Source organism: Blennius ocellaris (assembly GCF_963422515.1).
Source record: "Blennius ocellaris genome assembly, chromosome: 3".
Taxonomy (NCBI): domain Eukaryota; kingdom Metazoa; phylum Chordata; class Actinopteri; order Blenniiformes; family Blenniidae; genus Blennius; species Blennius ocellaris.
Window position 1 is genome coordinate 14,694,392 of NC_137652.1, and position 25,852 is coordinate 14,720,243.

The following is a 25,852-nucleotide window of genomic DNA, read 5'->3' on the forward strand; positions in this document are numbered from 1 at the left end:
TTGTGTACAAACTATTCTTCATTCTGTTTATATGTTTCTAAATAGCACACAAACAAACAGCCGCTTATAAATGTCGCGGCACTTACTATTCTTAACTGCGTCATCGTTTCGGATGCTTTGCAACTCAACTAGTGTCTCTTTAAAAACATCTGCGTGAAAATATTTGAGTTCACTGATTGCAGCAGTGTTTTTGTTTTGTTTTCACACAGAAACACAATTTGTTGAGATTATATGAGGTGTATAATAGTTATTTGAAATGATGTACAGCTGATGGGATTTTCCCGTCCTGTTAAAAGTTATATTTCTTTTCGAGATTTGACCTCAAGTAGAATTAAATATGAAAATGAAAAAGAGCCATTTACAATGTTTTCCTTGCATACACGCTATATGGGTGGTAATGCTTCTGGATGGAAAAATCTACTATACATGTGATGATCATTATGGTTTGATGTTTTGTCAAGATTTTTTCCAGTATTTAACTATTTCATTTTCGTGGCAATTGCAGATGGTGCAAACGATTTTAGTACTATTGCAACTCTCAAATTGCTCTGCAAAGAAACACATCGCCAGGAACCCAAACAATAAATAATCACAATTAAGGGAAAATATTTAAAATAAAGGATTTTTATGTATTTGTCATATTGAAGCAGTTTTAAATGTATATATGTATGAAAAGGTTTAGTTTTGGGTTTTTTTAATCCTTTTTAATTAAAGGTTAATGTAGAAGCTTAAGGTATAAACATTAACAAGGTTCATCATGAGCCCTTATTCAGTAATTAAAACTTTGTTTTGGGATTAAAAAAATTTTTTTTTTTTGCTGTTACTCCTGCTTATTCAGTTAATATGCTAAGTTGTTACTTTTCTGTTTTCCCTGTGAGTGGCTGTTCATGGCAGGTAAACCCTGTATGGGCCTAAATTGATTTGAACTTCAGAGAAAAATGAAAGGATGGATGGACAAATAGTTTATAATTATGACAAATCATATGAAGGGATCCACTTGCTTTGAGAAAGTCGCTGAAAAGTGGCAAAAACTTTGTATTTGTCACCATCTGGTGGTAAAAAGTCCAAAGCACAGAAAACAAATATTTTGTTTACGGTATTAAAATGATCACGCCTGTATTCATCACTTGGTTAAAATAAAAGTGTAAAAAATACTTTACACTTTCCCAGCTCTTTGATTATACATTATTTTTGCACTTTCATGAAAGTGGAAGCAGAATTTATTCAATAATACATTTTACATTTTCAAATTGACACTTCCATGACTGAAAAAGAGCATCAAGAAGATAATAACTCTAGTTTATTTTTGGAAATTGGGCCAATCAGTATTGATCAAGCATTGTTAAAATACCACAGCCATCCCTGAACTTAACTTCACACAGAAAAGCCTCCAGTGGACTCAAACCAGGGATATTTGGAGTTCCTCCAGTGTTCTTTATGCAAAAAAAAAAAACCCAAATAAATAAATTTTTCATCTGAATTTGACTTAAACTATCTGTTGGTGAATTCTCTGCCATTGATTTTGTTCCTACTTTGACCAGCTCCTCTTCTTAACTCAACAACCTGTCAAATCTTGCACAACAGTGCAATAAGCCATAACTCATGCAGAAAGACACGCAAACGGATCAGAGGTCGCAGCCACACACACACACACACACACACACACACACACACACACACACACACACACACACACACACACACACACACACACACACACACACACACACACACACACACACACTGTATAAACCCAAAATAATAAGCCAGCAGTTACCATGGAGTGCAAACACATAAACAAGTTGCTTTGTCACTTTCTAATAGCGCCCTCCCCCTCCATTTCTTTCTCTGCAGCAACACACAGCAGACTTTAATTTCAGTGAATTGTCTCACTGCAAAGCAATGAAGCAAGGAATCAGTCTCAAGTCTGATATTCAGCTGTGGAGACATCTGGATCACCGACGAGCTCGGGATTTTTCTCAAACGTCACTGTGGACATAAACCTCCATTAAATGTTGACTTGGATTATTTAATTTAAAATATAGATAACCCTGCTGCTTTACCTAGCATATACAAGAAAGGTTCGTTTTGGCAAACATAATGACAAAATAGCATTTGGTCTATTTTTTATTTAAAGAAACATCTTGTTTTAATTGAGCCCAGCCTTTGTAACCAAGTGACGAGAATCAACAGTTTGTGGCTATATGCATGACAGAAACATCTCTTTGAACTGAATACAAGAATATTTCTTTCTCTTCTACTATACTGAAAAACATATATACATTTTGTGTTTTTTTTTTAAATAATCAGATTTTAAAAATGCCCCTTTTTAATTTCTACCTCTTATTTGTTCAACATTTTAATTTAGAGAGCAAATACACAGCCAAATAGCAGCGTGATTTTTAAGACTTGAACGAAGTGGTTTTATACTTTTTAGTTAAGTAATAAAAGTTTAGTTTTAAACTGCTGGTAGGGAATTATTTGTTGAACATTATTTATTGTTCCTAAAAATTCAATTTGCTCTAAGTTTGAGTTTAAATTAATATTCTTAATCCCAGGAATGTGAATGGAAAATGACAACACAGTGTTATTGACTGATGATTCAGGATGAGTAAAATATACAGATGGAGAACAGGCAGAGAATTGAACCAGGCAGGGAAACAATAAAGACGGGTGCTAAATTATACATGGTTTCCAATCTCCATCTGCATATACAGTAGTTAAGAGAGCAGCACACTGTGTGCAATAACTGCATTTTAGATAAAAACGCAAACTGCACCTTTCATCCAAAACAAATAGCTGAGTCCTGAGAGAGACGGGGAAAGAGAGAGAGAGAGAGAGAAGTGCAAACAGGAACACATATATTTTGAATTAGACATGAAAAGAGGCAGAGAAAGTGGAAAAGTGATGCTGTGTTTCCTATTATTGCAGGATGGAGGTTGACAACGGGGCCGAGTCACTCCGCCACACTGTGAACACCATCAGTGGAATTTGGACGGTCACAGTGCTGATGATGAGAAATATGAGAGAGGAAGACACAATATGCTGTTGTTCCACAAGTCCAGGTCACACATACACACACACTGTCACATCAAACACACACGTTTAGACAGCCTTGGCTCGGAGGCCCCTTGCATTTACAAAAGGCATTACCTCATCCTCGACTGTCTCTATAATATTAGCATGCAAACACATTTAAGTCCCTAAAGTGCAGTTAAAGCCTCCAAAGCTCAAGTACAAATATATTAACTGTCCTCATGAAGAAGAAAAGTCTGCATAATATAATTATCAAAACATGAAGGTCCCCCCCCCCAAAGTTATTAAAAAACATAGATACACGCATATGTGCGCGCTATTGTCTGCGCTCATCTCAGATGGAAATATTTGAAATGATGTTGCCAAACGTGGAAGTGGATTCGAGTCGGCCGTTTGAGGAGCCGCACTGGTCTCGTAAAATCCTGCACGTACTGACGCGGCGGAGTCAAAGGTCATCCCGGGGCCTCAAGGTCAAATGAGTCAGAGCAGTCTGCGAGGAGATGGGAGTTACTGAGCAGACCCTCGACGCTGTCATCTCATCTCATCGTTCCTCACTTTTCCATAAATGCAGTCCTAATGATGTGAGAATCAAGCTTTATTTGGAAAGCTTGGAGTCGTTTCCTGCATCCAAATCCAAATGGCCTTCAGCGGTAAAACAACTGCACTTGATTCTTGGTGTCAGGGTGTGACTTTCACGGAGCCTTTATTCTTATTTTTGCCTTTTTACGACGGCGGTTTTTGACGAGAATTAATATAATACTGCAAATTCTTTTAAGTGGTAAATGATCACAAATGTGAGAGGAGCAGCTGAACAAGTTAACCGGTGCAGAAAAAAAAAATGGGGGGGAAAAAGATCCATTATTTTATTGCAATCTGTCTGAACATCAAAGAAAAACATGATCAAATATCATGTTTACTTTAACCAAACTAAATCGGTGTATATTATGTTAAATTCATAGCTTATCTGAACTTTCAATCCTAACAGCCATTACTGTTTATCATCTGAACGGAGATTCTCAAACCCGCCATTGCAGTCACAGGTGAGCATCACTCCAATCTGAGCAATTTGTCAGACTTTTGAAGTTAAAACCTATATTTACGCTTTCGGCAAAAATCTTCTTCCGACTGCAGTCTTGGAAATCCAAAAATTTTTTTTTTTGGCGCACTGACCCATCAGTTACAGGTCAAAGTGGCCGATTCGTACCTTGATATCTTCTGAATTATTTCCTCAATCAAACCCTGTTGAGGTTTTTTTTAAAATTATTATTTATTTTGTGGGCCAAACCAAGCATTATAAATCTCTCACTAATCATGCAGAGAAATTGCGTCACAGGTTTTATATTCTTATTGTGGCTGCTGTGTGAGTGTTGATGTGGAATGTACAGTATGTGTGCAATCAAGGAAGCCATTGATTGAACCTATTATGCTCTGATTAGCTCGCCGACTGCGCTCTCTCTCCCCCAGCTGGGCGAGTCTATTCTGAGACGGGACACAATAAAGGAACCCTTTCTCCCGCTGCCTTGCGTCTCCCCAATATTATTTTCTATTTAAATTCTTATACTTTCCCACTTTTTCTACTACTTCCCCCCGCATGTATTTCAACCAAACACTCCTGTCCACTCGGCTTTGATCTCTTAAAAATGTATATTTATGTAGTATATTTGTGCACCTTCACACCTGAGGCTGTGGCAAATATTTCCTGTTTGGAAAAGGGTTCGTCAAATGCTCTAATCTCACCCCCTTTAAGTACTCCTCTGTACCCCCCTCTTCTCACTATAACCCCCCCCCAAAGCAAACCAGGAAGTGTGTTCAGGAAACAGCTGCCCCTCACATCCTCCTGCTAGTCCCTGGCCAGGTGCATCCTGGGAAGGGAGCGATGTGTGACCATCCACAAGTGGCTGACACTGTACAAGGTGCTCTTACAGTAACGACAATTCAACATAAACTTTCAACCCACAAGAAGATGCACTTTAAGAATACTCTCACTTTGGATCATTTTTATTTTTATTTTGAAGACCGAGGGTTTATAGTCGATGAACTTGTGATGATGCAAATGTGCACCTTTCATGACTGATTGACTCTTCACAAATTGAAGGGGAACTCCACTCATTTCACTTTTTAAATGTGTATATGCAAAAATGTTTTAGGTCAATCTAAAAAAACAAAAAAAACAACCTAACTTTAGTTTGTGCAGAAATGTTTGTCTGGAGCATCAATTACAATTATAAAGATGAGCATCACAACTGATATGTAACAAAAAGTATTTTACATAATAATTTTTACAAACCATATTCAACATGACAATGTACAATTTAGTACAAAGAAAGGAAACTCAATTCAGCTTTTTTAATATTAGTTGGGTTTTTTTTTAATATTGATTTGATTTATTTTTTTATCCAAAAAAGTATGCGGATTCTCTGATCTGTGTTCACAGTTCTTTTGTCAATCCCCCAAAACCTTTTTATGTTGATGTTATTGTCAACAATAATCAAAACTGTGACATTACAGATATAAATTCAATTTGGAATTGATTAATTTTTAAAATTCTTTTTGGGCACGTCTTTTTTAAATATTTATTCTTACAGTAAAGATGACAATGGCTTTTACGTGATCTCCATTGTTTGTGTAAAGTGGAGCAAAAGAAAACTGTTCTGATTTATACTTCCGATATTTCAACATAAAGTATGATTATATATTGTGATTTAAGTCTCTGACAATACAGCTGTAATGAAGCTGTCACAGCTTTCTTCATCTTTACTTCCAAAAATAGCTACAAATATTGGAAGTTTGAGTAATTTCTGTATTCATCTTGAATATTATGGGTACAAACTAAATCTAAAAACATTTTTCAATTTAGTTTTTCTCGTAGCATAATGCCTCAAACACCTGGGGTTTAATAGTGCCCCTGCTTTGTCCTGATGATGTGGATCATGTCCACACCACATGAATGGAAATTGTTCAGAACAGATTCAATGCTGACCATGTAAGCTTGTCCCCATTTTGCCCTGAAAACTCTGAAAAATAACCCCAAACTCTTCCCGTAGCCTGCGCTGTGGCTGGATGGCCCGTCTCCAGGACAATGAGGGGAAAATAAACGGAGCCGACATCTGCTGCAGCAGAAGAGAGAAAGGGAGCGTCTGTCCCAACCGGCGCTCGCAGCATTGTTTGTCACTTTCTCCATGAAATGCACTGCGAATATTGCCTCAAACAATTAGGTTCCAGTGATCCCTATCGCTCGGCACACAATAGTGTTTACACGGCGCGGAGGAAGTGTGGCCATGGAGCCCACTTTGGGGAGTGTGGAGATGTTTTCTTGTGGATTCGAATCCCCTCCCTCCATGTTCATTTGACTTCTAAGATCCAGCGCTTTATTTTCAGATTTCAGATCAAGAATGCAATAATTAAAACACAAACAGAGGGTCCTTTTTTTTTTTTTTTATCCACCTTCAACGTGTGCTTTCAGGGACGTCGCCTATGATTTAGTGGGCTTGAAGGCCAGTCTTCAGAGGTTTTGTTGCTACAGTTTTACTGATGGTTCAAGGTGAGTTATTTTTCAATTAAATTACATTTGATTAAGTCTTTGTAGCTCCAATGACAGCACAGCCATCTCATGGTACTTTTACATAAAAAAAACAAACCAAACAACCCCACATGAGTAAACATATAAGTGGGGAGGATGACTAGGTCAGCAAAGCTTATGCAATGTGTAGTAACCAGTAATGAAATAATGACCAGTAATTCCAGCTTATAGTGTAATTTTGGTACAATTCCTTGCCTATAATCTAGTACAAAAAAACATAATTATGAGTTGTATAGTATGTATGCTAAATAAACAAATATGAAAAGTATGTCATCCACTATGCATATTTTTGAGAATCTAATTGGACAAAAACTCAAATTAAAATGATTCAAGACATGCCGATTTATTCATATATTATTACATTGTTGGCTGTAGTTACTACATTTCCAAGGGATTGTTGTTTAATGCTACCTTAATAATAGGATAACCAGCCAATAGTAATACTGTAATTGCTCAAATGTTATTACATTACATCATGGCCCACACACAGACACACGCCCAGGCGCCCCCTCTTTATTGAGCGGGGGGTATTTTGAGGTGGTCAGAAGGAGGGTGTGACAGCACGGCTCTGAGATTAAAACAATCCTCTCTTGATTTCTTCCTCACTCAAGGGAGAGGCGGAAGTCGTCTGTTATCGTGTGTTTCTATTATTATTCCACATTTACAGGCTGAGTGTTCATGCCGGGCTCTGAATGAGAGAGTCGATGATTTGACTCGTGCGTCTTACAAAAGGAGCTCCTGAGAAAACAGAGTATGAGAAGCCAGGTTTTGGTAAAAAATTTTCTTTCGCTCCTTTCTTTCAGGAATGGGAAACCAAAAGTGTAAACTGACTTATTCTCCAGGGTTTTATTTAGGATGACCTCGTATTATACTATTAGTATTGTAGTATAACCAGGCTAAATTACTGTGAATAACCTGCAATTACAGCAGCTATTGGAGACTTCGGGCTGAAACTGAACCCTTAAAGTTCTATATTTAAAATATAATCTGAATTTGCCATCTGTTCATGTATGACATACCATCATTACCCCAAATGCTTGAGATCTACTATTTTCTGACCTCCCACTTTGAGCTCAAAGAAAATCATTTCATGCTCAATATGACTGGACAAATGACCCAGATGTTGCTAAAAATGTTCACAAAGAAAGTGATAGGTGGCAGCTATAGGGTGTTTTTTTTTTTGTTGTTTTTTTTTAATAATCTTTTACCTTAAACCAATTTGCAGAAGTCCTCTGCAACACAAGAACAGTACAATTACATTTATTCTTGATATACTCTGAAGACGAGGCCAAAATGAGCCACTTTGCAAAATAACAAAACTGCGTTATTCGTCAAGCACAGGGGAATTTGATCAATACTTTTAATAGGAGCTTATACTGTAAAGCATGGAAAAATATATTCCCAAAGGATCTCTTTCTGTCCCTTGTGTACCTTTTTATATGTTACAGGCAAATTCATGCAGCATCTGCAGGCACAATGGCACCACTACGTTATTCTGGCACACGGAGCGTGACCAACTGGAACCACAGCTGTCGCAGGCAAAGTGCTGTGACGGCCAATAGATGACACTGTCTGCTCCCAAACTACAGATCTATGCTGTTTCGGTTTATTCTGACCCAACCGCTATCATTTATAATGATGCAGAGGGTAAAGATGAGTACAATACACACACACACATATATATATATATATGCATTTGCTGATTTTGTTCCCAGGACCTCGAAGGTCATGTGACGGTAAAGCCTTTATAATGTTTGTATTTCAGTCTGTCTAAGAAGGAAATGACTGAGGGAATATGAAAGAAGTACTGACCCTGAGGTACAGAGAGAGAGAGAGAGAGAGAGAGAGACAGACAGAGCGAGAGAGAGCGAGAGACAGAGACTGAGGAAGGAAGTTAGTTGGGGTCTAGCAGAGGAAAGTTACCACGATGATGACGCTGTGTGTGTGTGTGTGTGTGTGTGTGTGTGTGTGTGTGTGTGTGTGTGTGTGTGTGTGTGTGTGTGTGTGTGTGTGTGTGTGTGTGTGTGTGTGTGTGTGTGTGGGTCATCAGTGACACAGGTGTGCCCTGATGTCATAGGAATCAACATCTGTCACGAGTCCAACAATTAAAATTATTTATATCTTTATAAATCCAAAGGCTGCAGGATATTCCCTTAATTATATTTTCTTTCGTGACCCCCCCAAAGGAGATTTTATTTCTGAGCGCCCAAAAGGACCAACTCAAACTGTAGCTATATACAAATAATTGTTCAAAATGTATACACTTTTATTCTGAAATTAAAGACAGAAAAAGGTTAATAAAGAGTTTCCACTTTTTGAATAAAGCAATTCTCATTTGTTAAATATGTTTCCACCGATCATCTAAATATGTCTTTATACTTTATACACTGGATAGAGGCAAAACATTTGCTATTATGGTGCTGTGAAAACCTATCATTGGGGATTTTATTTTTTAATAAACATGTGAGAACAGACTTGGACATTTAAAACAAAGATATTATGTTTCCCCAGTGGTTGTGTTATCTGTGTTTACATATGACCTGTGTGCTTGTTCACATGTGAGTGAAGCACCATGGTGTGTATAATATAGAGACACATAAATGTGGCTGCATGTATTTAGCTGGAAACAGCCCAGATTTTTTTTTCCCAACGCCCGGGACTGACCAGTCTAGTGAGGTGTCCATATGTGCACTCGTGTGCTTGGAGCCGTGAACCTGCTTGTTCGTGTGTGTGTGTGTGTGTGTGTGTGTGTGTGTGTGTGTGTGTGTGTGTGTGTGTATTGGTGGTGGTGGTGGTGGAGGAGGGGTGACGGAGGTTCCTTATCTACAGGCCACAGGCAGCTTTTGAGGTTCTTATCAGTAGCCACCATATTGTAGTCGCACATCCTCTTGTCCAGCAGGGAGCGGAAAACTCTCCTTGCAACATGGTTCCCTCACTCTCCCTCCCTCCCTCCCTCCCTCCCTCTCATTCTCTCTCCCACCTCACATTTGCCAGTACCAGAACTCTGGCAACCAACTAGAGCATTGTGTCTTCTTGGCGAAGTGGGCGAGCGAGGGAAAGGATAGACAGGACGGTGAGAAACAGACAGACAGACAGACAGACAGACAGACAGACAGACAGAGAGAGAGAGAGAGAGAGAGAGAGAGAGAGAGAGAGAGAGAGAGAGAGGGAGGGAGAGAGGGAGAGAGGGAGAGAGAGAGGTGAGGATGACATATGGACAGTGGGATGGCAGGGTCCCACAACATCCATCTCCGGGTTTAGAGTGTTATCTTCGTTTAAAGGAGCAACTTCCCAATGAAAAACAAACATGTAAGGTTTCCACTGTGTTCTGGCATTGATTCAATTTCATATCACTGCGACTTGTTTTTGTTGGAGTTTTTTTTTTTTTATTATCTATCATCATTTTTAACCTTTAAAGGGATTCACCTGAGGGTTTCGGCTGGTGTGAGACAGTTGGGCTCCAACTCTAAGGCATCAGAAATTGACAGGCGGACGCCGACAGGCTGCAGACGAGCGTGCGCGACCTGAAGGAGGAGGGAGAAGACGTCAGGCACTGAGCAGATACAACATGTGCTCTCACAGATCACTTCAGCTCTGACGGATTTCTGTGTGACCAACAGCGGAGCCACACCGAATGTCATCATGTACCTGTGAGTATTTAGGATTAGCTATTCTTTCACTTTTTATTCGATGTTCTACACAGTTCATAAGTGGTTTGCTGCCTTTAAATATCAATATGGATTGTTTGACAAGAGGTTTCTGACAAATTCATCATATGTCAAATGATGCAAATGTACTGAGTGAAAAAAAAGTGTTTGATTATTATTATTTGATAATAATGAATTTAGTTATTTAATTTAAATAAAACAAATAAGAAAGATGTTTTCGCACATTTTATGACCAATGTATTTTTACTGTCAAGCTTATTCGGGTAAACATGACATTTCTGTATTAGACTATTGGTCGCTGTAAAAAAAAAAAAAAGAAAAAAAAAGGATTTGGCACATAAAATATCAATGGCACCATATGAATAAAAAAACCACTGGAAATGACAAACTTATGAAATTACCCTTTAATATGAGTTTAACTTATACTGAAGTACTGCATGTAACAAGAATGTAGTAAACAGACACCAGTACGAATCATTTCCAGTATATAATGATAACGATCATTTGTGCTGTGGCCTCGTTCGCAGTTTTGTTTTAATTGAATTTGACCTTTTTTATGTTGATGCATTCTTGTGCTACCATTTTATGCGGTGTTTTATATATCGCATATTTGTACTGCACATTAAAACATAAAAATTGCCAAACTATTATTAAAATTACCTGCAAGTGCTGTCCCTGCACATCATTGTGAAAGACGGAAGTGTCCAAAATAAAGACGTGACCATTTGCAAAGACAAAACAGGAACAATTTGCGATTGCAAAACCTGAAAAATCTAAGACTATTATGCTTCACAAAGCTGAAAGTTAACAAATGTTTCTGTTCGCATACAGTGAAACACCATACGGTGCTATCAAAGCTGTATAGAAAAGTAGGTTGTGAATTTAAACCATCTCAATGTAGATTTTTTTTTTAATGCAGTACGACATTTTACCAGACAAATACAGCAAAGTAAGTAGTGGTGTGGGGTGTGAACTGACTTATTGGTACATTTTTGCCTTCCACCTGAGTATAGTTTTTTGTTTTCTCTCTCTTTTGTTCAACAGACTCTTTGACATCAATCCAATCTTTGGGGATCCGGGACTTTTTGAATCCTTTTAAAGAAATTTGACTCACATCCTTAAAATACACACAGACGGACAGACAGACTCATTAAATGCTGCCTCTGGAGACTCATTCAAAACTTTTGAATGACTTTGCGGCTCAGGATGTACTGTAAGAGAAATCCAGACATCCAGTTCATATCAAACCATGCCAGTCGCCTCTGCTGCACCCAGAGCCACAGACCAAAGTACTGAAGTCGCTCGCCACTCAAAGACTGCGGCATATTAAAATGTACACGTGTGCTTCATTGGAACCGTTTGCAAGGCTGAAATGAGGGAATGGATACAGATTCACATTAACGTTAGTTAAAGTCACACAAGAGAAACCAGAGACAAGGATCATGAGTGACCACTGGCATGAAATTGTACATTTAGGCAGCCTTTCTGTTTCTTTCGCAGAGGCGTAAGAAAAGCAAATTTTACAGACTAGAAAGTCACAAAAAATAAAATGTACGATTTGTGATGTAGTTTCATACATCCCAAATCAATCTAAGGTGTAAAATAAAAATACATACATGTTAACACAGCCAACAAACAATTTCAAGTTTGTCAGATTAAAATCCACATTTCATAAGAGGTAGAGATTTTTAATATTGCAAGATCAGCCGACTAAGCAGGACAAAGAGAAGGAAAGCACAATTTACCCTCATTTAAAAGATTTGCAAACAGATGTTTGAAGGGGACAGTGTGACGAACTGCAGCTGGTTGACCTGAGAGCAGCAGTTATTCTGAAAGTCATATGAAAACACAGCAGGGACGACAAGCAGACGCCACACTGAGCAGCTGAGACAGAGCAGAGCCGCAGTCTCCTCACCACCATGATGGAGAAGCTGAACCACAATGCTCCACCTGCCTCGTCTCCTGAACTGCCTTGCCTCCCCTCCTCCTCCTCCTCCTCCTCCTCCTCCTCCTCCTCCACGGAGTCCTCACCATCTTGTGCCTCCGTGAAGCAGGAGACTCTGGTCTGGAGCCAGACTCCATCATCCAACAGCCCACACCCAGCTAACAAGGCAGAACCTGGGGGACACAGGGACGTCCCTGCTGCTGCTGCTGTTCAGTCACCCATCACCCCGACGGAGGTGTTAACCAACCACCAAGCGGACGCAGCTGGTGCACCTGAGCCTAGCGTCACGGATACAGAGGAGGACGAGGGACAGCTCGGGCCGAAAAGCATCACCACCCCTCCTGCGTCAACTAACGGGTCACCTACTCTATCCTCTCCACCTCCACTACTGCCGGCACCCTCCAAGACTTCCCCATGCCCTCTGGCCCCTCCACCCTCCAGAATATCCATCCCTTCATCGACTTCATCATCCTCACCTCTTCCTCCACACATTCCAGTCATCAGCCTTGGTCACAGTAAGCCCCCTCTCCCACTGCCCAACACCCCTTTGACTGCCCTCCACCCAATTCCCAACTTGCTCCAGGGGCCCCTCGGGGACATCCGACGCAACCAGTTGTCCTGCCTGCCTGTGCCTGGGTCCTCTGGTGGTCCTCGAAGTTCCTCAGCTGCTTCTCCAGGGCCCCTGTTGCCTCAGCAGTACCTGCCTGCACACCCCTTCTTTACCAGGTGAGATTCGGGGCGAGTCTCATTCATCGCTCACCCGAAGGTTTCTTAAAATTCAGCCCATGCACTATATGTGAACTCATTCAGCATAAAATAGCTAAAATAGCGGAGATGAAAACTAAAAATGCATTTCAGTGTTTTGTTTTTTTACTGCTCAAAAACTTAAACTGGAAAACTGGAGACGTCCCCTTTGTCATCAGTAGAGAGTATTATTATTTGTATTATGATTATTGGTTCTACTATTCCTTTTCAAAGAGCTAAGTATACACTATTATGATTTGGTAATTATTGATTATTAATGTCATTATTGTTGTGCTCAGTATTAATATTAATGTTGTATTTTGTGTTTTTCTTTCTTCTCTATGCACACATTACTGCTACTAACATATTGTATAATAGTCTTCAACTATATTATTTTTATGTTCAAAATAAAGACGTATACCATACCATTGTATGGGCAGGATAACAGTTTCTGACCATAGTGTTATTCAAATATTTGCTCTCACTTTTCTCCGACGATTGAGACATTCACACAACACTTTTATATGTACAGAGATGGAAGTAGTTGATTTTAAAAATGATATTTTCTTTATTTGTATCTGAACTTGTGCCCTGAATAAAGTCACTTCTGATAGACTCGGTGACACCTGTCTAGAGACGACATAAGAGACTCGCCTCTTGGCTACTTCTGGCACATTCGCAGCATGTTTACCAAAACCGAATGTCTGCGGATTCTTATCTTACAAAACCTGGTACATTACAGTCTCCTGGCATGTGTAGATTATGCTGCTTTAGTTGTACCAATGGCCAAGTTTCTGTTTCATATGAAACCCCAACTGTAGGAATTTCACGATTTCCCATTATGATTAATAGCAGCTACACTGCTATGTGAGAACGACAGCAGGATGTGTGCAGTTATGAAGGGAACCCCACATTTCTCACGCAAAACTTACCCAACAGAACATTTAGTGAGCGACCAGGTACCGAGCGGTATCGTTGAATGTTTGGGCATTTATTACCAAAAATCTGAAGCTATTGCTTTTAAAATTATACATCCATATTTTTTTTTAATTACAGCTAGATTCAGTCATTTAACTGACAAAAGGCCACAAAACAAACCTTTTAAAGCTCTTTTTGGGCTCGGCAAATTGGCAGCTCTTTGCCTGCTCTCATGAAGAAAGGCATTTTTTTTTTTGCAGTCTTTATCAAAGCCCTCCTACTGTTCATCTATTCTCTACTCCAAAAAGGATTTTCCACACAGTTTCCCATAGTGTAACAGAAGAGCATCCACGATGTGAAAAGTGGGGCTTCTTTCACAGTGGATACATCTATGGCTTCCCCATCTGTCATGGAGGCCTGGGAATTAGATTCTCTCCCCTCTTTTCTCTGGTTTGTTTGTAGCAGGAGGCATTGATCTATTTCATCCCCCTCAAGTCGAAGCAGCTAGTAATCAGGCTTAATGAGACTGGGCGAAATCTCGGCATGCCCACTCAATCATGATTGAGTAGTAGCACCATCATAATCACACTGCCATTAATGACTTGCACCACCTTCTTGCTTTCTCCATCTACTCTCCAAGATCTTTCTCTCTTCAGAAAGGAAACATTTCTGTGAACACGTTTGTCTGTTTTTTTCGCCCACAAATTCAATTGCATCTATCACCTTGACTGATTGTGGATATAATTAAGATATTTCTCCGTGATGTTTTTTCTTTCCAGTTCCTACCTGGGCCCAGCAGGGGGAGGATGCTATGGTGTCATCAACAGCAGCCGCATCAAGAGAAGACCTCCATCACACTTTGAGATGGAGATTACCGAATGTGAGTCTCCTACAACCAGATAAAGAAGTAATAGTTGAATTGTGTTAATTTTGTCATTGTAAAAATGGATATTCTAGACTCTTTTGTAACAACGGTTAGATGCAGGAAAGATTTTACCTTGCTGACATGTTTCGGCCGCATCTGCAGCCTTCCTCGGAGGGTCATCTGGTGTGATGACATCATCAAATGCCACACTGCAATATCCTCCATATAATATAAAGAAAGAAGTACATTAGAGCCAGTGTAGCAATAGTTCCTGTTTTGAACTCTGCTGCAGAAATTATATTATTCATTTAAAAGATAAAGCTCTTTACAGTGTGTGTGTGTGTGTGTGCGCGCGCTGATCAGGGAGCTTTTCGTTTGAACTTTTTTATTATAATTGTCAACAATAAAAACTATATACATCTTGTGGACTTACATATAGTGCGTCTTCAACAGGTCCTCCTCAAAAACTCGCCCGCCGTGTCTTCACCAACAGTCGTGAACGGTGGCGGCAGCAAAATGTGAACGGGGCTTTCTCTGAGCTGAGGAAGCTCATTCCCACACACCCACCCGACAAGAAGCTCAGTAAGAATGAAATCCTGCGTCTGGCTGTGAAGTACATCAACTTCCTGGTCACGCTGCTCAATGACCAGGCTCAGGACAAGAGTAGGGACTCATCCGAGGACGAGGGTACCGCGGCTGCCTTGGACGGTCACAAACCGGACCCTCTTTTTCAGTGCGACAGCCCGCATCTGTCCCTCTCCGCCCTGCCGGCATCAGCCCGTCCTGCCATGGTGTCCTCCCGCAGAGAAAGAGACTCAACCGACTCGGTCATCGCCCTGGCTAATTCACCAGCCACGTCCAGCTGCTATGGAGACACGGACAGTGAAGAAAGCTTTGGGGCTAAGGTCTCTCTGGTGACACATGACATTCTTGGAAAGGTCAAAGGTCAGATGAGGCTGGTGGCAACCACAAATGATGAGCGGTGACACTAAAAGAGATGACGTGACAAGTCGTGCAGCTGCTGCAACTCTGAATGTCACTGACGGACGACTTTGAAAATCCAGTGCTCGAGGAATTAATGGCTTTTTTTCAGTCCCTCAGCGCTTCAGATCCACTCACAAACAGCTCGAATAATGATAAAAGTGCTCCTCGGTGGCATTTTGCAGTTTAACTTCAGTTCTGTGTTTTTCAGTCATGTTATAAGACGTCACAGCCATCATCCTGTGGTTTGAGGCAATTGGAGCGATGAAGCTTCGCTGAATATTGAAATTGATGTGCATTTTGTGTCCCCCCCAAAAAAAGGCCATCATGACCCTTTGGTAAATAGGACTCCCCTAAAAAGTATCCTGGATCCTGAACAACACAAAACAGGTTACAGAAAGGGTGATTGAATTGAATCACATACAGGAAATCATCAATAAAACTCAAGATGTTGAATTTTTGCTCCTGCAGACAAATAAAATCCCAAATTGTCAAAAGTGACACACAAATCTACACGGCGCCAGTGCGCTTGCAGTCTTCAGTTTACATGTAAATAATGATCACGCTATTCACTGGGTGTTGCACACTGTTCTGTGCCTGCAGCATGGCAGGCAGTCATGCATTTCAAGGGCCCATTTTTAATATCTCCGTTGTCCCCTTTGTCAGAGAAGTAAACCTGGTGGCCCCGCCCTGACGTTGTGACACACTTGTACCAGACAGAAATAAAGTGCGTTTAAGCTTGCTGTTCCTTATTTGACATCCTCTTACTGCTCGCCGAAGACGGCCCTTTGTCAGCATGATTACTCAACACATCCAAATGTTTTCAGCTCTCAGATGAACATTTAAAACATCTTTCTCAGTAAGACCTACTCTGTGTGAAATGATGGAATAAAAAAGATGTATAGTGGTAGTAATGTTACCTTAATTTGAGTTTGAGCAGTGATTTTAACTTGTGTTGTTATTGTAGTGGTTTTTATTCTCAGTTTAAAGCAAGAATACCCTTTGTTCAAATCTTATCTTGAGGGCCTGTCGGTGCAGTTTACAAATTGACATTGTGCTTGAAGTCAGTTGTTGATTTAACTGCCCATAAGAGTAAATGTATGTGTTTTATTAGTCGTCCTCCTATGTTTTCTTTGTGATGGAATGGCGACCTGCCATCGCGTAAAGTCAGTTTGGCTTGAGCTGACCTTAAGTTGATAAAGTGACATAGAACACTGCTGGATGCTCCCATTAAGAATTGTACCCAGGCATCACAAATCCCCCAAAACAAACCTGAATTATGTGGGCGAGACAGTAAAAGCCCAATGGCAGTTTGTTAGTCCTTTTCACAACACTGACATTTATGTCACATTTCAAAAACAAGCCATAATCACCACCAGTCAAAGTAAAAATAGTGAGTCGTGTGATGCACAAGAACAAGGGAACAAACTATTCCCATCACCAATCTTCAATAAAGTATAGTATGGAAAGTATGGAATCGATATTAATAACTGATGTGGGATCATTCATTTAGATCTGGCTGAAAAATACATACATGCCTCCAAGAAGGCACTTGCTAATAATGGTGAATACGTTTTTGCATACGAAGTTTGAGCAAGCCTTGAAAAGTGTCTGTTAAAGAAGCAGCATAAGATTTATGTGACAGTAACAAATGTGGGTGTGTGGGCATGTTGGAGGAAGGACAGGGTGGATGTGGTTAAAGATGGGGTTCAGCATGGTGGTGGAAAGTGAAAAGATTGTTTGGGGAGTCAGCTATTGGACTGATGCTCGTGTCTCCCTGCATTGCACGCATGCTTCGCCCTATCAAGCGGCCAGGAAACGGTAACGGTTAGTGCTGTCTCATTGATGGCCGACTTGCTTCCTGGAGGAGGGGGTGGTGGCGTCGGCCACGTAAGCACGTGTGTTCGGGGTAATAACTGTCGCACGGGAGAATGATGAAAAAATAGTCTATGAAAAAAAAAAAAAGACAAAAGAGAGAGAAAACAGCCACTAGGATGCACTGGGACCCTCAACCCATCCAGTTTCAGGATCAGACAACAGGATGAGCTGCTTTCACAACACTGCTCCGGCAGCCTCTGCCCGCTCTGCTGTGCCAGACCACTTTGTTCCTTCTCTACCTCGCTCTGAAACCACAGAGGGGAGTGCAGGCTGATACACGGGTCACGCAGATTATAAGAAAACTGTGGCTTTCTGCAGTTTCGCAATATTTTTGCAGAACAATTCTGTTATGATTGAGTAATTACCATTTTATGAATCTACGATTTGTAGAATACTTTTGCAACATGCTTTTGCAGATGGCAAACTCACGCACACCCGATAATATGCGTAATGATGAACACTCAGAACAGACCCATTTGCCTACAATGAGTTTCACCATTGTGCAAGCTGGCTCACTGTTCTAGGTGACATCCAATTGAAATGGCACCTATTTCACCAGTGTTCATGCATTTTTGCACTTCTTCAGTCATCTTGTTTCTGCCTGCTTAGAAATGTATAAAAATATTTTCTCACATCTGCAGGATTTTCTTTTCAATCTGAATTATATTACGCTAAATGTTGGATTGGTAATAATAGTAAGGAAATATGAGGCCTTTTTAATATGGTTGCCAATGCTAGGGTGTTATCATTCTCTCCCTCAGTACGGGAGGCCAGTCAGGGTCATGTTGGTTGGCCTGGGACACCAAGATTATGCTGCTGCTGCTGCTGCCTCCACCTCCTCCAACCTTTCTTCACACATCTCCCCCTCAACACTAGATCCTCATGGTTGTATTGTGCCAACAGTGAAATTAAAAACGTTTTTTGTCACAAAGTACCTTTTTAAGTATAATTTGGCAAATGCAAAACTAATCTCCAAAATTGTTACAAAACTCAAGACACGAAATGATTTTATAAATCAAAGTAATTTTAATGAGGCAGCAAATATTGCAGGATAAGTGACCGACTTACTGTACAATTCCTTTAATGATCTCTCAAATGATTTGCAGCATCTGTTAATAGCTAAAAAGAAAATAGCAAATCAAAGATTAAGTGACTATCTACAATGAAGGTTTTTTTTATGTGCTGAAAATGATGCCTGTAAATGGTCCAGGGATCTGAATACGTCGACCCTTGCTCCATTAAATCAATAGTGGAGGTTTGATATATGCATCAATTTAACTGGCAAAACTGCCTCAGGATCAACATATTTATTGTGGTATATGGCCACTCTGAACCCTCATGAATCATGCGAAAAGAGTTCAAAAGAAAATACTCAGAATTAAAGTACACACTGCTGCTTTTGAATCATATTCTTATAATACTCTCACAGGAAACAGATACATCTGTCATGCATTTAATATTGTGTACATAACCTTTGTTCAGTTCGTCATTCAGTTTTTAAAGCTTTCTCTCCTTGTCTGACCATGGCATCAACGCTGTTGTTTATGGATCTCTCGATATTTCTCACAGTTTCATCTGCCGTTTCTGTTGTGCTTTTTTTGCTGAATTTTCTTCGGCCCACCTCAGTTGCAGCAGATCCAGCAGCTGTTCCAATAGCTCCGCCAATGGCGCCTCCCAGAAACACACCGAGCACTAAACCCAGCACAGCACCCAGGATGACCACTTTGGGCACCTGTTTAGCAGTATTCACAATTTTTTCCCACGCTGAACTATCCGCCACCATTTTGACCCCTGCTTTAGCCCCAGAGCCAACCTTCCCCCACACTGGACTCTGTGCCACCTTCTTTGCACCAGCTCCAAGTTTTATTGACCCATCTGCCATCAGTTTCGCTCCACTTTTGGCCCCAGAACCGACCTTTCCCCACATAGGACTCTGTGCCAAATTCTTTGCCCTGGTTCCAATCCCAGCTCCGAGACGCATGGAGCTGTCTGCCATTATTTTGGCCCCAGATTTTGCCCCTGAACCAACTTTCCCCCACATTGGACTCGCCGTCACTGCTTTTGCTCCAGACCCCACCCATGCGGAACCATCCGCCACTCTCTTGGGAACTCGATCTCCTACTGCTTTGGATAGGCTTCCGGCAGAAGCCCCCACCTTCCCCCACACGGCGCTATCAGCCACCATCTTCTGGGCATTTTGTGCACTGCAGCCAACTTTTCCCCAAACTGGGCTGTCTTTTACCTTCTTGGCTCCTTGTCCAACCAAAACAGAGCTATCTGCCAATAGCTTGGGTAACATCTTTGTAGTAGACTGCATTTTCTCCATAACAGAACGCAGAAGTGACGGCGATATGGTGGAATGAGTAATCGGCGGAAGGCTCTCAATATTCATGGTTCCGACAATCCGTTCTGCCTCTTCCCTTCCTTTCTCAATCTCATCCTCTCTCACTTCCTCGTCGCCTTCCAAAACCGGCTGCATGTACGAGTAAAGCACCTTGCTTTTAGGAATTTCAGCTCTCTCATGCTCCTGTTTTTGACTCCATCTTTCCTTTGCCAGCTCCTCCTGCCTCTGCCTCACTTTGTTTTCTGCCTCTTGAAAAGCGGGGCAAGAATAACACTGTCCTCCGGCTTCCTTTACCGTCTGCTCCACCTTCTCCAGCAGCTCGGCCACATTCTCCCTCTCTCCCCAAACTCTTCCTTTCTCCAGCACATGGAACCTGTCCCCACATTTCTCTACAAGCTTTAACAGGTCTTCCCGCTGACTGGTGATGTACGCTTCCACGCCATCATTTCCTGCCTTCCCGCTCTCCCTCAGTCGATCTGCGTTGGTAAACAGGACCATGGTGTGCTTTTCAACTGCCGCCGGGCCAAAAACATTTTCCAGTGCCCCGAGAGCCTGCAACTCAGTCTTTGCAGGCAGGTCTACGGGGACGCACAAGAGGAAGGCGTGTGGTCCAGGACTGGCCAAGGCAATGCAGGAGGAGATCTGAGTCCGCACCTCATCTGGAGGACGCTCTGAATTGAACCAGTCTGGCGTATCCACCACTGCCACCTGCAGGTAATAGAAGAAACATGCAGGCGTTTCAGGAATATGTACAGTATTTGTGTGCATGTACATATATATATTTATTTTTTTAATGAACAAAAAATTGGCATCAAAATGTGCCCATTTTAAGGTTTTGGCATCAGTATAAGGCAAAATGATTTCAAAGAATCTGAAATATGCAATCAAACACCACCTCAATTATTTTAAAAACCGACCTTTCTGCCTCCAACCAGGCTTTTCTTTTTCTCGCACTGCTGAGTGATAGAAGTGAAGCTGTCTGGATGGGATTCAAACCCCTCAAACCCAAGTATAGAGTTACCAGCTGCACTCTTTCCTGCTCCAGATCGCCCAAGCAAGATCAGGCGAAGCTCCGGAGAGGAAGAGGAGGAGGAAGAAGATGAAAGGTATGAGGGAGAGGTAGAGGATGAGGAGAGCAATGAAGAAGAGGCAGCAAAACTTGGAGGGGAGGAGGAAGGAAAGAAAACTGGCGAGTGAGGAGTTGAAGTGGGAGACGCTTCCGGTGATCTCTCTTCAAAGCTGTTGATTCTGTGGTGAACTGAAAAACATCAGACAAAATCAAGTCAATAACATAAAAGTGTGAAACACTTAAATAGCAAATAACTACAATCACAGGAGAGCATCGATTAGGATATAAACATCATATGAGGCGGTGAGTCCAGTGACTTACAGGTAGAGACTATTTTCGGACTTGATTGAATGTCAGAAACTTGTGAGAGTAGAGCTCCCTCTACAGAGAAAAACAGAGAGAAACATGTAAGAGCTCTACTCATTTGTCTTTTCACTGAGATTCATTTTGCGTCATAATGTAAAAAAATTAAAGAATAAAAAAAATCGGAGCATAAAAAAAAAAAAACCAATGTGTGGTACCATCCACTTATAGATTTACCTGCATTGAGTTTGTAGCTGGGTGTCCGGTTCAACTGCCGGTGGTCACGCGTCTCCGAATACAACTGTCGCTCAGGTGCTGGAGTTGAATAAACCCCATTAGACACGGGCTCCACATACATTCTTGCTTCCATTTCATTTCTTTCTTTCCGCCCGTTTTCCAGGTTGCTCACATACGCCTCGCCTTGATGAAGTGTTTCTGTTTTTGGAGTGGATGAGGATTCCATCGCCCTCAATTGTGCTTCCCTTTGAGCTCTAAAACTTTCCATGAGCTCATTTGTTCGTTGATTCACTTGTCTCTCGAGCGCTCTCTCCTGTGGTGATTTCATATGAAAAAATCCATGCTTCTGCACCAAATCATCCACCTGAGACCAAGATAAACAAAGAAAAATCATTGCAAATGCAGGAAATAGAAACTGAATCATTAATATGAATGTAAATCGGGGGGGGGGATATTTGAAAACAAAGTAATTAAAGTGATCTTGAACAGCCAAACCGGTCGTGAGTACATCTGGGTGAGAATTACAAATGTGAAGCAGGGTTGTGTTCATAATGACACCATGCCAGCATTATCTCAGAACAAACTATAGATCAATTGCAACTAGAGACGCGCACAAAAGTTGTTGACAAAAAGTGAAAAAGTCTGCAACCAAATGACAATATCGACGTTTATTCCAAGGAAACAAACAAAATAGTGCTAAAAACATGTGTGCAAACACGTCCTTACCTTCTCCAGCAGCTCCTGAACTTGCCGTCTGTCCTGGCGCTGTCGATTGTTAAAAACATGGTACCTGCCTCCACAGCGCTCAATCATTTGCCTCAGGCCTGGGCGTTCTCTCTGCAGGTATTCCTGTGGGAAGGAAATTGGCTTTGCATCAATTTTAACTACTAAAATTTTTCTCAGCCGCTTGTTTCCAAATCTTACTCGGTTGAACACTGAAATGTGACAAAATATATCAAGGACAACTGACGGGTTGCAACTTCCTACCCCCAGATTACACAGACAAAATTAAGAATTTTTGTTTAAAAAAAAAAAAATCTGATCTGAAACTAAGAGTTTACATCCTCAATACCTCGGCTGTTTTTCCCATCAAGTAGTCCCCACATGTCAGCAGGACCAGGGTGTGATCCAGCACATCTCCTCCGAACAAGTCCTCCAACTCTCCAGGCACACGACCCTCCATCTGGGAACAACATGCAAATAGGCAGGAGTCTTTAATCCGACTGGATTTACTTGTGTGATTAGTTTAAAGGTTTTCCTGCCAGGAGATGTCAACAATGATGCCCCAAACTGAAAATTCAAAATGCTGTCACTTAAAATATTCATTGGAAAATAGACGAACCTCCGTGAACTGCCCAACAGGCACCAGCAGCAGAATAGCATGAGGGCCCGGTTCCAACATGGTGATCGCCTGCTTCGTCTCCATTTTGACATCGTCCACCATCTTTCCACCAGTCCAGTACCATCTTGGCGCTTCCACCAGGTTCACACTCCTGCCCTCTGCCTTGCCCTCTCGCAGCTGGCAGCTCCGGGACGCATCAGTGGAGACGGGCGCCAGCCAGTTCAGGATTGTGTCTGCAGAGGACGTCTTTCCACAGCCAATGTTGCCCAAAAGGACCAGTCTAACCTCTGGGCTTGACGACCCGTAAGAGCTCCCTCTTACACTCATACCTGATACAAAGGGAAGAAAATAATCGGATGTGAATTTTGAGTCCAATCAAGGCCTAAAATCATTGACGCGCTTCACAGATATTATGCACTTGATGGAACACATTATGCAACGATTTTTGCATACCGTTTGTTTTCGGTCTTCTCTTGTCTGGCCCCGAACAATTAGTGATTTCACATTTTGAACAAGGAATCAATTTTCTCTTTGAACATGAATCCAGAGCCAAAGAGAGCAGGAAAACAAACGGTTATTTAATTATTTGTTTATTCATCCACATCATGGGAGTCTGGAACTCATGAAAGAGGTTATGACTTTCATGTTTAATTGCCTTAGTCATTCCTTAAATTGCTGAGAGTTTAGTTTTGTTTCTTTATTTCCTTCAATCAGTGGACTAAACTGAAAATAGATGTTACACATCAAGTCAACACATTCAAAAGATTCCATTCTGCTCAAGGCTTCCCCACACGAGTGAACAAGAACTACAGTCATTGATAATGACAGACTGAACTTGCTGGGTTTCATTTCACTGGTATCTATTTTTTTTCCCTTATGTCCCTCTTTTCTTGGACGGCTGGGTTAGCCACACCTTACAAATCCTGTTAAGCTACATTCTACCTGTACACTCTCTTTTTTTTTTTTTTTTAAACTGGACAAAAAAAAAACAAAAAAAAAAACAACACATCGACCAATAACTGCAGTGAAATAAAGAGTGAATATATGGCATGGCACATTCAGCATGACAACACACAGCTTGTATGACAGTTCAACTTATGATTACATATCCAAAATGCCTAGATGAGTCTTTAGCTGTTGGGTTTTTTGTTCAGAGTCAATAACACTAAAACAACTGAAATAACTGCACGGCTCAGAACAGGATGTTGATCCTTGCAAAGAAACATCACATTACTGTCGTTTTACTTGTGTAGCCAACTACATCGAATTCGTAGTTTTGGAAATTAAAGATTTCAAAAAAACATACTTACTCAGGCGATTGCGGTCTTTAGCCTTTATGCAACGTCTTTATTCGGTTGGCACTTCAAAGTGTCTGTCACTCAGACACCTTCAGTACATCTTGGTTCCAGTGAGTCACTAAATCTTCCTCCTCAGGTGGGATTTGTCGAGCGGCCTCTCGTCACCGCTCCCAGCTTTAAATGAACGCACAACGCTCCCGACTAGATTTTTTTGTGCACAACAGGTTTCTTTGTGTTCCGGCTGCGATGCATACCGAGATGGGGCGGAGTGTGTGAAACCACTCCAAATCTGTTTTATCCACCACACCCATGAGGCGTCAAAACTCCGAGACGGCTGTCAGAGTAGCTGTCTGCCTGGGTTCAGAGTCAGTAAGGACGTCAACAGGTGAATTATACTTTGGAAATGGCATTGGTCTTGTCCAGACAAGAATGACGATCCATCACAGACACAGGCGACAATGAAAAGGAACGATTCAAAAATAAACTTGACATTGCTTGTGTTTTGTATTAGTTAGTTGATTTCATAGGATCAAGACACATGCCACTATGTTAAGTTTAGCTTGACTAATCAGAGGTGAGTCACATGTCCCTCGCCATTTTGGAAGCATAATTAAATGCTTCCCAGTGCATAAATGAGACTCCAGAACATGCTCAAGTACCATTTTTCTTCCATAATGCAAAAGGTTCCAAGGCCTGCAATTAAGTAAGTCACCAAACCAATCTCACTCACATTCATTTGATCAATTAGTAATTCACAAATCACCTTATTTTAACTTGATATTGGTTAATTAGTGAATTTCAAGGGAGTATAATATGCCATAGATTGTTTAAACAAAATAAATTTTTTATGGAACGATGACAAATTACAACCAATTGAAAGATGTTACCGACATGACAATTCATGCATCAGAACAGAATTTTCTGAATAAATCGTCTAATATAATTGAAGATTTGCACATCAGCTTAAGAGGGCATACTTAATAATTGTTTTGTATTACAAAATCATACAGCATAATGAATGACCATTATACTAAAATACAATATTTGTTTGATTATTGTGGTGTTGATACTGAAACCATAGATGCTGCAGAGAGCGTCACTGGTGTCTGACTCACCAACTGACAATGTTGCATAACAGAGAGCTCAAATATTTGTTTTATTAAAGAACAAAACCATAACAGCAAACTCCTATAACTAAACATGTACATGTGTGATAAACACATTGGAAGGTCTACACAAAAGCATACAGAGAAAAAAACAAACTAATATTTTCTACTTTAAAGTAGCTAATGTGTCTGCTGGCTTTTTATTGTTGTGTGGAGCCAGTTTAGTCTTCAGTCTTCAATCACAGCCCAGGCATCAAATAAGCAATATTTTCCAGAGTGGAGGGCTTAAAATAGAATTTAAAAAAATATATAATTCAAACGAATCTTTGATCATTCTTGTGCAATGTGTCATCAGTTGAAATATTTCACGTATGTGATCACATGTTCATTTAACAGCATTTAGAAAATGTGGTGTGTGTGAAGTGTATGACTCACCATAGTGGGTTGTGTGCAGCTTCTCAGCTCAGGTATCTGTGTGGTGAGGCCCATCAGCGGCGCCATGGCACACAGCAGAGAGTCCAGCAGTAAAGACAAGCCT

General features: G+C 40.9%; 2 protein-coding genes across 3 annotated transcripts; one reads left to right on the forward strand and one right to left on the reverse strand.

Annotated features, from left to right (window-relative positions):
- The first annotated feature begins 9,768 nt into the window (after window positions 1-9,768).
- On the forward strand, window positions 9,769-16,489 carry lyl1 (LYL1 basic helix-loop-helix family member). Its single transcript, XM_080519708.1, has 5 exons — window positions 9,769-9,925; window positions 10,035-10,266; window positions 11,329-12,955; window positions 14,671-14,771; window positions 15,210-16,489. Exons 3-5 carry the CDS (start codon window positions 12,204-12,206, stop codon window positions 15,740-15,742), a joined length of 1,386 nt encoding a protein of 461 aa, XP_080375834.1. The 5' UTR covers window positions 9,769-9,925; window positions 10,035-10,266; window positions 11,329-12,203; the 3' UTR covers window positions 15,743-16,489.
- Window positions 16,490-18,618: 2,129 nt separating this feature from the next.
- On the reverse strand, window positions 18,619-24,370 carry LOC308149197 (uncharacterized protein). 2 transcript variants are annotated; one of them, XM_080520869.1, is made up of 9 exons: window positions 24,221-24,370; window positions 23,364-23,439; window positions 22,911-23,239; window positions 22,641-22,751; window positions 22,295-22,417; window positions 21,569-21,932; window positions 21,350-21,409; window positions 20,877-21,217; window positions 18,619-20,667 (listed from the first exon to the last, which is right to left on the reverse strand). In XM_080520869.1, the coding sequence occupies exons 3-9, from the start codon at window positions 23,235-23,237 to the stop codon at window positions 19,102-19,104; spliced, it is 2,892 nt and encodes a 963-aa protein (XP_080376995.1). In that variant the 5' UTR covers window positions 23,238-23,239; window positions 23,364-23,439; window positions 24,221-24,370; the 3' UTR covers window positions 18,619-19,101. The 2 variants fall into 2 exon arrangements, with proteins under 2 accessions (XP_080376995.1, XP_080376996.1); XM_080520870.1 differs by lacking the exon at window positions 23,364-23,439.
- Window positions 24,371-25,852: the final 1,482 nt, after the last annotated feature.